The sequence below is a fragment of the Dipodomys spectabilis genome, unplaced genomic scaffold (genome assembly GCF_019054845.1).
Source record: "Dipodomys spectabilis isolate Male_0828 unplaced genomic scaffold, ASM1905484v1 ptg000145l, whole genome shotgun sequence".
Taxonomy (NCBI): domain Eukaryota; kingdom Metazoa; phylum Chordata; class Mammalia; order Rodentia; family Heteromyidae; genus Dipodomys; species Dipodomys spectabilis.
The window spans coordinates 24,344,418-24,357,210 of NW_024870822.1; the positions used below are offsets into that span (position 1 = coordinate 24,344,418).

General features: G+C 41.5%; 1 protein-coding gene across 1 annotated transcript; it reads left to right on the forward strand.

The window, feature by feature from the left end:
• The first annotated feature begins 8,057 nt into the window (after positions 1-8,057).
• Ascl3 (achaete-scute family bHLH transcription factor 3) lies at positions 8,058-8,600 on the forward strand. The gene has a single exon (XM_042691527.1). It carries the CDS (start codon positions 8,058-8,060, stop codon positions 8,598-8,600), a length of 543 nt encoding a protein of 180 aa, XP_042547461.1.
• Positions 8,601-12,793: the final 4,193 nt, after the last annotated feature.

The window sequence follows — 12,793 nt, forward strand, 5'->3', positions numbered from 1 at the left end:
GCTGACAATTGGAAAGAATTGAGTTTCCTGGGTTTTGTTATAATGACCTGTTGATTTCACCAACTCTTGCTGGAAGACTCAAAATTGAAAGCAAAAATATGCTTAGTATTTTTTTCTCATTAATGTATTAATGAAGACATTTTTAAAAGCACAGTTCAAAGTCAGTCTATAAATCTTTTCCTACTTGTGACTTTTACTAATAAAACTAAATCTGCCTGTAAATGATCTTCAAGTCCATTATCTGAAACAAGCACTCTCTTTTTCACCACATAGTTTTAACTTGATATTCAAGATATTTTTCAGGGTTGGGTTTGCTTTTTTTTTTTTTTTTGGTGTGTGTTATTGTTCTTTTTTTTTTTGTGGCAGAAGGAGAGATGCGTGGAAAGTGCTTGATGAAACTTTCTTAAGTCACTTTACTAAACTTTTGTAAATAGTTCGTACCTTCTGTTTTCAAAGTCATTGGTAATGTTCCAATGTAGCCAACCTCATCAAAGCACTGACTTGCTCATTTGACTTTTGCACTGACTATATTATCTAGGTATCTGGTTGGCCTATGGCTGCATTTCGTGGTAAACTGGATCTGAAATGCCTGGTGGCTCTTCACAAAATGCAGATTTTCTTCATGTACTGCGATGTCTGATGTAATGCATCCCAGGACAAACTGGCCATTTGCTAGTTTACTTTAATGACTAAACATAGTCTTGGTGTGTGTGGTCTTCCTCATCTTCTAGTATCTTAAGGACTTGGACGCTTGCAATAAAGAAATTTCCTCTTAAATCCAAGCCTCCCTGGGTTGATGACATACTCATATTGGTCAGCATTTCCAGTCGTGTTGAAAGGCAGCTGTTTGAACTCTCGCGTGCAGCTTTGAACTAGGACTGGGGTTTGGTTGCCTCTCTGAAAAGCATAACAATTATTGGATAACTTGTTTTTTTTCTTCCTATATGTCCTTTTTGGAATGTAACAATAAAAATAATTTTTGAAGCACATATTAATGTGTCCATGTACTCAAGCTTTTTCTTTTCCTTTTGCAATATGATGAGATTGAAGATACAAAGACATTTTGTACTCTGTTGTGAGATTCATTTATACTGAATTACCTGTGTAAGCATGTTTAGAGAGGAAAGAAAAGAATGTATGGGTTCAGACCAACCGCTCTCTAAAAAGTATACAAGCCAGGTGCCTGTGGCACATGCCTGCAATCCCAGTTATTCAGGAGGCTGAGACTAAGGATCACAGTTTGAAGCCACTCCAAGCAGGAATGTCTGTGTAACTCTTTATCTCCAATAAACTACCAAAAAAGCCAGAAGTGGCGCTGTGGCTCAAGTGGTAGAATGCTAGCCCTGATGAAAAGAAGCTCAGGGACAATGCCCACACCCTGAATTCAGGCTGGAAGCTCAGGGACAATGCCCATGCCCGGAGTTCAGGCTTTATGACCAGCACAAATATAAAATTTAAAAAGTAAATTATACAGATGTTCTGGTAAACTGAGAGATTTTAAATTCCTAAAGGAGCCGTGCGCAGGTGGCTCACGCCTGTAATCCTGAGCTACCCAGGAGGTTGAGATCTGAGGATGGTGGTTCAAAGCCAGCCCAGGCAGGAAAGTGTGAGACTCTTATCTCCAATTAACCACCAGAAAACCAGAAGTGATGGCTCAAGTGGTAGAACGCTCACCTTGAGCTGAAGAGCTCAGGGACAGCACCCAGGCCCAGAGTTCAAGCCCCATGACCAACAACAAAAAAAAAAACTAAAGGAGCACTTGTCCTACAAAGTTCTTGACAAAAATGGTATTGCAGCCTAGCACTTATGGCTCATGCCTATAATCCTAGATGTTTAGGAGGCTGAGATCTGAAGATGGCATTCAAAGCTAGCTTGGACAGAAAAATCCATGAGACTCATAACCAGTTAACCAGCAAAAAGCCAGAAGTGGAGGTGTGGCTCAAATGGTAGAGTGCTATCCTGGAGCAAGAAAGCTCATAGACTGCCCAGTCCCAGAATTTGAGTCTCAGGACCAGCGTACACACATGTGCTTGCTCTCTCTCTCTCTCTCTCTCACACACACACACACACACACACAATTGCAATTAAATTCATAAGGATAATGTTTAGGAACTGCTAATGGTTTTGTTGCTTCATTTAAAACAAAAAATGGAGTTTTTCAACATCCACAAACATACTAAAATTGGTTACATTGTTAGTATTAAAATGTAGGCTTATGCCTGGCTCAGCTTCTCAGGAAGCTGAGATCTGAGGATCAAGGTTCAAAGCCAGTGCAGGCAGGAAAGTCTGTGAGACTCTTATCTCCAATAAACCACCAGAAAACTGGAAGTGGCGCTGTGGCTCAAGTGGTAGAACCTTGAGCTGAATTGTTGAGGGACAGTGCCTAAGCCCAGTGTCCAAACCCCACAACCCACAAAAAAAAAAACCAAAAAACAAAATTTAGGCTGCACATAGTTATGCACACATATAATCATACCATTCAGGAGGAAGAGATAGGACCACAAGTTCAAGGCCTGTCTGGGCTATGTAACAAGCTCAAGGCCAGCCTGCATAGTATCACTGTCTCAAAGGAAAAAGTCAACCATGATCAAGTAAATATATCCCAGACATGAAAAACTAGTTGAACATTTGAAAATAATACCATCAGTGGGAATTTTAAATAAGATGTAAGTCAAAGCACTAGCGGCCCATGCTGTAATCCTAGCTACTCAAGAGGCTGAGATCTGAGGATCAGGATTTGAAGGCAGCTCAGGCAGGAAAGACATGAGACATCAATTAACCAGTAAAAAGCTGGAAGTGTACCTGTGAGCTCAAGTGGTAGTGTTAGCTCAAGTCAAAAAGGTAAGGGACAGCACCCAGGGTCTGAATTCAAGCATCAGTATCAGCACACACACACAGGAAATAATGAAGACTAGGGGGGAGGCTGGGAAGGGATGTGAAGGGTAAACAAAGGAGGAGGCTGCAATGCTTGATAAGAAATGTACGCATTATCCTGCCCATGTAATTGTAACCCCTCTGTACAGTATGTTCACAAAAATAAAATAAATTTAAAAAAAAAGAAAGAATGAAGGCTGGGGCTGGGAAAGTGGCTCAGTGGTAGAGCACTTGCCTTGCATGCCTGAGGCCCTGGGTTCGATTGCTCAGCATCACATAAGCAAAAAGAAAAAAAGACGGAAATGGCGCTGTGGCTCAGGTGGTAGAGTGCTAGCCTTGAGCTGAAGAGCTGAGGGACAGCGCCCAGGCCCAGAGTTCAGGCCCCACGACTGGACCCCAAAAAAAAAAAAAAAGAAAGAATGAAGGCTGGGAAGGTGGCTCTTTGGTAGAGCGCTTGCCTTGCATGCAGGAGGCCTTGGGTTTGATTCCTCAGCACCACATAAGAAAAAAGAAAAAAGCTGGAAGTGGCTCTGTGGCTCAAGTGGTAGATCGCTAGCCTTGAGCTGAAGAGCTGAGGGACAGCGCCCAGGCCTAGAGTTCAGGCCCCACGACCAGACCCAAACAAAAAGAAAGAATGAAGATACAAGTTCATACTGACTTTTTTAAAGTTCTGGCCTTAATCTCTTATCTATCTAAAAGACTATCGACAATTTTTACATATTGATATTATTAAAATACCTTGTTTTATTTTTACATAAAACTATAACCCAAATGAATTGAGCATTCTTTAAACAAAAGAATGTGTTACAAGTACCTAGTTTTGTAAGCAAACCTTTCTCTCTAGTATTGTTATGGGTTGTCATATCTATGTATTAGAAGAAAAAAAGCTAAGCCAGAACCAAGCAGTTCTGTTTAACTGTAAGCTACTTTGCATATTGTTATTAAATGACCACTTATAAATCAGGTTAAATCTGACTCAGCTCCCAATAGAGCACCTTGAACGACAAAACACAGGTAAGAGACACTTCAGAGGAGCCCAGAGGGGAGAGAAGGGAACATGATTTTTAAAGAAAATCCATAGGCATAATTGACAAAGGATAAATTTATCTGATTACTATGTAGATATCAGTTACTTCCCATAGAAAGTACAGATTTACTAATGATTAAATGGTTTAGAGAAGTGGGAAATGTTTTAGTTAAACCTTAGCAACTTATCATAAACTTATGGGGGTGGGGAAAGAGGTTTTTTTTAAACTTCCCAGCTCTTAACATTCCATAATTAAATTATATGTGCAGCAGTAGCATTTTGTTTTGTTTTGTTTTACATGCCAGATATAGTTTTTAATGAAAGTTTTTTATGAAAGTTAAAGTTTTTATGCTCAGTAGAGCATCAAGAATTTCTTAGGATTTTATCATTAAGACCTCATTATTTCCCAGAAGAGCTCAAAGACAGAAACCTGAGATTTTTCCCAAGACAGCATGTTTGTTAGCATTCCGTGCATCTGGAACCACAAAGTGCAGTACTGGCTATCTGTGTTGCTTCATTCTAAAATAAATGTGTACTCAATTCCTACACAAACACTTCCAAGTTCCATAATACTTACTTCCTATCTTGATTCTCTTTATCACTGTATTTTTTTTTCATTTTTTTTTTCTTTTTTGGTCAGTCGTGGGGCTTGAACTCTGGGCTTAGGGGCTGTCCCTGCGCTTTTCAGCTCAAGGTGAGCCCTTTACCACTGGAGCCACAGCACCACTTCCGTTTTTTTCTGTTGATTTACTGGAGATAAGAGTCTCCTGCTCGGACAGGCTTTGAACCTTGATCCTCATATCTCAATCCTCCAGAGTAGCTAGGCTTATAGGTGTGAGCCACTGGTGCCCAGCTTTTTTTTCATTCTTTTACTCTGTTGTTTGAGCAAAAGGTGATCGTATTTAAATGCTATTAATATTGGTTGGTTGGACTTATTGGAAATGTCCATTAGAAAAAGCTTCTTATTAATGTGTTTCCAGGGACAAGATACTGAGTTATGTAAATATCTTGTTAAAACCTAGAAACAAAAATCACTGTGGCATATAAAAATTGTTCGAGGTTCATCTAGATCAAGATGTGAGATACTATTTAAAGTATTTTTCTGGGTAAAGCTAATACCTAAAATAGTTCATTCACATAACTGACTTTCATGACATCTGCTTTACTTTTTGGGAAATTGTTGTACTTCCTCAATTCTGACTTGTCAGCTGTAGGCAAATACAAGGCCATTGGAAGCAGTACACTGATGCAGGCTACATACACTTGTCCTCATTTTGCAGTTGCTGCAAAATCTTCTCTGCTAGATTTCTTGGCTTAGTGAATTTCTCCTAACTAGTTTCTCTCACAACTCTTTTTTTCTTTTTGATAGAATCACTTCTGGAGATTTTTGACATATTATTTTGGGTAGTTGGGTCAGGAATTGGAATTCTTCATTTCCTGTTGCTCTGGTTTTATTTTTAATTGAGTCTATTCTACTTATCCTCCCCCATCATCTTTTCAAAAGCCTTTCCTGGCATTGACTCCTTTTCCAGTGGATTTTACTGTGACTTATTAAAACCCTTCCTACTCCAAACTTGGATCCTCCACCCACTGCAGTCCTCTCTGTTTCCACAGTTTCTTATCTTTTCAGAAGCCATATCCAGACTTTTTCATCAAAATTAGAAAACACTTGAGTTCTGGAAGCTTCTCCTCCCATTATGTAGTGCAGCCCTCGGAGTTGCTCCTGTGCTCTGGTTATCTAATCTGGATCTATTTGTAAGTGGTAGCACTGCTTTGGAGGCCTTTATTTTGCCTTTTTCTTTGAATATGTCTGTCACTGGGAACTACTTCTCCCCCCAGGAATGAACAGAAAGCTATATATCCTTGTTTTATGGAGGTCCATAAATTTCAAGTTGCTTTTGCTTTTCTATTTTAGCTGTGTTCTTCAGATCTCAACAAATGTGCTTTACATAGATCAATGTATTGATTCTCCACAGTTAGGAAATATATAAAGCCATTTTCTTTTTTTTTTTTTTTTTTTTGTCGGTCGTGGGGCTTGAACTCTGGGCCTGGGCGCTGTCCCTCAGCTCTTCAGCTCAAGGCGAGCGCTCTACCACTTGAGCTACAGCGCCACTTCCGGTTTTCTGGTGGTTTATTGGAGATAGGAGTCTCACTGTCTCTCCTGCCCGGGCTGGCTTTGAACCGCGATTCTCAGATCTCAGCCTCCTGAGTAGCTAGGATTACAGGCGTGAGCCACCAGCGCCCGGCAAAGCCATTTTCTATAAGCACAGAGAAAGGGAGACTGCACAAGTACTCATCTATGAATAAAGAGGAAAATGTGCCTGGTGCATCAACCGTGTATGTGCGTGTGTGCATGTGTATTTCTGGAGGTAGTGGGGATTGAACGCAAGGCCTCATGCTTACTAGACAAGCAAGTACTCTACTGCTTGACACTCTAGTCCAAGATGGTTGGTTTTTCTACTGTTGTTTTCATTTCATTTTCACAGTCATTCTACTGAATAGTTATTATCTTAAGTGGGCATAGGAAACAGCTGAGTCTCAGAGAGGTTAACAAGTTTGCTTAGGAACACAAAGCAAAGAAAAAGTAAAACTAAGGTATATATCCAAAGGTATTTGAAAGGAGAAAAAAATACTGTTTCTGTATGATAGCACTTTACCTTCTACTTAACTAAACTCTGATGCCCTAAAAAATTTATTGTGGCCACTTTATTACTGTTAAAAGGTAAAAAAGGGTTAAGGGTTAGGGGTTGAAAAATGCAATGGGGTGGGGGCTGTAGTTCCATGGTAAAGCACCTGCCTACTTACTATGCACAAAGTTCTCCAATCCAGAAAGAGAAAAAGACAGAAGGGGGAGGGGTGTAGACCTATTCAGAAAGAGGGAATATGTTGGTTGTGGAACCTCTTGGGTACAATACTTTAGCCTTATATTCCCGGGAGCAGGATGAGAGGAAATACACTAAACCCTAAATGTAGCTCACCATGTTACCCAATATATTTAAAATTCTATGGAAGTAAAAAGTTCACTGTTTTCTTTTTTTAAATTTTTTTATTGTGAAAATAGCATACAGAGGGGTTACAATTACATGGGCAAGATAACTTCAATGTCTTCTCACCTAAAGGAATTTTATAGTGAACATTTAGCAACTGAGTCCTACTGGACATAGTGGTACATTCCTGTAATCCCAGCAGTCAAGAGGAGGAGGAGGTAGGAGGATCAAAAGTTCAAGGCCATAATGACACCCTGACTAAATAATACAAATAAATACAATTCCTTTCTTATTTTTATTACCCCGGCATGTCAGATATTACTTAAGAAAGCTATGCTTCTGAAGTCACATTAACTAGCTCATCGTTTGCCCCATAATTTGAGTATTGTAGAGTTTTAGTATTTCCCAACTTTAGTTATTTGCATATACCTTCATTATCATCTGTATATCTGTGTAGTGTCTGTACTATTATTTACTTATTTTTCTTTAAGCAATTCACATTCTTCACTCAAATAGATTTAGTTTGAAATAGAACCTGACAGCACTATTGTAACTTCACAATAAATAGAAGTTAATATTAAATACTAGTTACATAACATTGCATCTTGTCCAAGGAGGATTATAAAGCATTCCATTGATGTGGAAGATGTACCAGACTAAGGCTATACTTTGTAGTTATGAGGAATGAAAGACACCTGGAAGGGGAAGAACTTTCTCACAGGTGATTTGATACCATTTAGTGCTGATTATGTGTACCTCAGGTATTGTGATTCCCACCTGTAATCCAAGCACTCAGGAGCCTGAGGCAGGAGGAGAATCATGAGTTCAGGGTCAGCCTGAACATCATGGGCCACAGAGTAAAACCTTGTCTTAGAAACAAATAAATATATATATATATATATATATATATATACATATAAATGTGTGTATACATATATACATATATATGTATATATATTGCCTCTATATCTGTCTGTCTGTCTGTCTGTCTGTCTATCTATCTATCTATCTATCTATCTATCTGACCTATTGCTTTTTCAAAGAAGCTCACAAACTAATTACTAAAGCAGAAGTTTTAAAATACTGATCTCCAGAAAGTAGATACCTTCTCTCTTTTGATTTGGCAAAGTTAATACATTTGGTTACATTTCTAGGTTAAAGAGGAAACAATGGACAATAGAAGCTACTTGAATCCGCCAGACAAACTTTCTGTCTTCTCCGAATCTGCCCATTTGCCACTGTCCAGATCCTTCTATCTGGACCCCATGGTCACGCTCCATCTCTATCCTGAGGCCCAGGGGCCATCACCTTACTCTGAAGAGTTGCCATTACTGCCTTTCTCCAGTGACTCCCTGATCATGGAAAATTATTGTGACCCCTGCCCTTTCCCTTTCCCAATACCTTATCCAAATTACAGAAGGTGTGAGTACTCCTACGGGCCTGCCTTTATCCGGAAAAGGAATGAGCGGGAAAGACAGCGGGTCAAGTGTGTCAATGAAGGCTATGCCCAGCTCCGACATCACCTGCCAGACGAGTATTTGGAGAAACGACTCAGCAAAGTGGAAACCCTCCGGGCTGCAATCAAGTACATTAACTACCTGCAGTCTCTCCTCTACGCTGATGAAGCTGAGACAAAGAATCACCCTGGGGCTGGCTCTTCTCGAATGGCCACCTCCAGCTGCCACACTGACCCTCTTTTTAGAATCATTTGAGTCAGCTTTTCCAAGCCCAAACAAGTGATTTCACAAAATGGGGTCTCTTTCAGCATGATACAGTAGCTTCTTGGAAATGGAATTTCTGTATAGGCAGAGAGCAACTCCAGGGCTAAGCTTGGCTTGTTACTACATACCTGGGTTTCAGATGTCCTAAGTATGTTACATATGCTTGGGGAAATGCTTTTCTCATTTCTTTACAATGTATTATTGTAGCACATATTAATTGTACAATGTGAAGGGTTTCATTGCCATAGTTCCACGCATGTATCTAATATACTGTGATCCTACTGCTCCTTTCTTTCCACAATTCTAAGGGAGTGGGAGTTTCAGGGATCTCTGTACCTCATCCTCCCCTTAAACCCTGGGTCCGAGTCTGAGCTGCAACAAGCTCTCTTGAAAGCATGGGAAGTGTGGTGAGCAGAGTCTGAGGTGCACTTGGCATGGCAGCGCTAAGCAATCAAAAGGAACCTTGCTTGATTTATCAATATTTGGTGGATTTTATTTGTTTGGGGTTAACAAGAAGTCATAGTGAGAAAGCATCTCAGTGAAAGCAAAAGTGGATAAACCTTGTCATTGGAAATCGTCCTTTTCCTGCATGCTGACTTCCTAAGATAGCTGACTATGGGAACCCTGGGATCCAACCGCGTCGGGTGGCGGAATCACCCTCCTACTCCTCTCTGTCTTGCTCTTCACTCACAAAACTGATAATAAAAACAACGACCCGTGTGTTTGTTTTGAGGATTAACTGTGCCTGACACTGCATGAGTAGTCATAACCATTCATTTTTCATATCATTGTTGTCTTTATATTTTTTTGTTATTGGTGGTGGTGGTGGGGCTTGAACTCTGGGCCTGGGCGCTGTCCCTCAGCTCTTCAGCTCAAGGCGAGCACTCTACCACTTGTGCCACAGCACCACTTCTGGTTTTCTGGTGGTTTTATTGGAGATAAGAGTCTCACAGGCTTTCCTGCCTGGGCTGGGTTTGAACCGCTCTCTCAGATCTCAGCTCTCTGAGTAGCTAGGATTACAGGCGTGAGCCACCGGTGCCCAGCTGTTGTCTTTATCTTATGTGTGCGTAGCTTTGCCATGCTCTATTTTCTCTAGGCCAGGGGCAACTTCCAGCTTTCAGGCCTTTCCTTTGTCCCAGAAAGCAGAGTCCCTGCCTCACATCTTGGGAGTCAGCCTTCAAAATGTTGTTTCTGTTCCATAGCTAGCTTCAGCTCTTGCTTCTCCGGTAACTCCCAAGGCCCATCTCTTACCAGGACCAGTCAGAACTTCCTTTGTCCTGTGGGCAACTATCATGTTTCTGTGAAGTGTCTTTGCCAACTTCCTCCCCAGCCATCCGCAGCCATTACTTGCATATGATATATATATACATATATATGATCTTTTATGATTCCTATCTTCTTATCTTTATACTCATTACATACCTATCTGTCATCTAGTAGATGGATACCAACCTTACTCATTCTAGATTCCCCATGCCTGCAAAAGCCCCAACTCAGGTAGGTGTCAGTAATTTTTTTGTTGCTATTTTTCTTTTTTCTTTTTTTCTTTTTCTTTTTGTCGGTCATGGGGTTGAACCCAGGGCCTGGGCACTGTCCCTGAGCTCTTTTTCTCAAGGCTAGCATTCTACCGCTTTGAGCTACAGCTCCACTTCCAGTGTTTGAGTGATTAATTGGAAATAAATGTCTCACAGGGACTGTTCGGCTTGGGCTGGCTTCAAACCATGATCCTCAGATCTCAGCCTATTTTTCTATTCCATTTTTTACAATGTGTGTCTAGATTATTATTAACCATCTCCCTCTGGCACTATTCTCTGATGTGTTCTCTCTCTCTCTCTCTCTCTCTTAATTTTTTATTTTTACTTTTTGCCAGTCCTGGGGCTTGAACTCAGGGCCTGGGCACTGTCCCTTAGGCTCAAGGCCAGCACTCTACCACTTGAACCACAGCGTCACTTCTGTCACTCTCTCTCTCTCTCCCTCCTTCCCTCTCTCTCTCCCTCCTCTCCTGTCTCTCCCCTCTCTATATCTTTCCTTCTTTCCTAACATATACTTTGGGCACTACTGAGGTTTGAACTTAAGGCTTGTGCTTGCTGATAGGTGCTCTATGACTTGAGCCTTGATGCTTTTTCTTAAGTCATTTCATATCACTGTGTTGCCAAATGCCTATTATTTCCTTTGGACTGCCATGTTGTTTACATGTTCGTACTTAAATTTTCTAAGCTCTGTATCCTATCTCAAGTATTTGCACTTTGATTTTCCCAAGACACCCATTCTCCCCCACCTCCCCGCAAAAAAAATAGTAATCATAGTCTTGCAAATGCATACTTCTTTCTTTGCTCTTGCTAAACTCCTACCTAAACTGAAGTGCTCTCCTTTCTCCCCACCCCACACTACCATTGAAATCCCACTGTCTTATTCAGCAATCCTTCTCCTGCCATCAGCCTTTATTAGTCTTTCTAAGCTCTAACTCTAATAATTCAGTCTTGAAAGTGTATAGGCCTAGGCCACAATCATTCTTCTAGCAACAAAATAATGTTCTATGAAAGCAACATCACTTGAAGATGCGTTTCACTGCAAGTAAAGGAACCCAATCCAAATTGGTACAAACAATGAAAGAAAAGTGTTAGCTCATACAACTGAGGATTTAACACTATTACCAACAACCAGTTTTCTTTAGGTCTATCCACTAAGACTTTTCTCTGGAAATAGCTTCAGTATTCCCAAAAGGCTATTAGAATCTCTTAGACTTACATGCTTCTTTGTGCATTGAAACAAAGAGAAAGTCTATAACCCAAAATTCCCAGCTAAAGTCTTGAGACTTGCTGGGTGCTGGTGGCTCACACCTGTAATCCTAGCTTCTCGGGAGGCTGAGATCTGAGGACCACAGTTTGAAGCCAGCCCAAACAAGAAGGTCTGTGAGACTCTTATCTCCAGCTAACCACCAAAGCCAGAAGTGAAGCTTTCACCCAAGTGGTGGAGTGCTAGCCTTGAGCACACAAGCTCAGGAATACAGTAGTGCTCAGGCCCTGAGTTCAAGCCCAGGACAGGCATATACATAAAGATATTCAGACTCATTTTGACTGGAGAGGCTCAGGAATATCCTTGAGCCTCTATCTTCAGGAGGATGGGATGTGCTGATTGACATACATCCTATCTTTGGAGCTGATACTCTAGTTGGCACATGGATCCCAAGACAGAACTAGTGGAAGAAGGGAATGGATGTGAATGAGACAGTACAAATATCCCTACATACATTTCTGGTATTCTCCATTGAGCACAGGGCTAGGCACATAATTGGGGGAGCATAAACATCAGATGCCTCCAAATACCAGCCTCTTCCATGAATGTTCCAATACTCAGACAATCTCGACTTCTGTTCCCTTGGTCATCAGTGTCCACTCCCTACACTTGTGGTGGTCACTACATCTCTGTTCCTCAGTAGAGTCCTCTCTCTGTTGTGAAAATGCCCAGTGCCTTTGGTTATCTATTTTAAAGTATGATAAATTATTAAGAGTCCCTGGGCTCGACAGTGGCTCCCTCCTCCCCAGCCTAGTGCCTGGTGGAGGCAGCTAACAGCCCTGAGTCTCTGTGGTGTCAGCTCCTGGCTCACAGGTCCTGCCACCCCCACCCATGTCCATGAGGTCCTCCTACCATATTTTAATACCTCTTCTGGCAGTTGGGAGGACTGAGCTTCAGGAATTGAAGCCTTTCTCTCCTTCTTCCTCTCTTCAAAAAGAAAGGGAGAGACTATGTCAAGTCTCCTGTTGCACAGGCTCAGTGCCTGCATAATCCCAGTGTCCCCTGCTGGTTTGCATCTATGGTAACCTGCTTGGCACCCTGCTTGGCAACCAGGAATCTGTTGGGTTGAGGCCCTAAACTCTGTAGGAAAGGTCAGAGGCTGGGACAAGGCTGAGGTGGAGGTCAAGTTTACAGGTGTGGGTAAGTCCTATGGAATCAATCTGTAGACTCGAGTGGCGAGGCAGTAACAAACAGGGCTCTGGTGGGCTAGCACAGTTGTGTTGTGGGTGGCAGCAATTGCCTGTGAACAAGTCCATGAGATCTCAGCAGAGTCTGGGGCCAGAGTTTAGTCCTGTAGGTGGACTGGGTTAGGAGTGAGGTCTGTGGCTTGGGTTAGGGTTTGTGAGGAGAAGAATGGACTTGCCCCCAGGAGACTTTGCCGCTCGCTG

Bases quoted from the DNA above. Each gene is read 5' to 3' on its own strand.
- Ascl3 (XM_042691527.1), top strand. From the start codon at position 8,058: ATGGACAATAGAAGCTACTTGAATCCGCCAGACAAACTTTCTGTCTTC.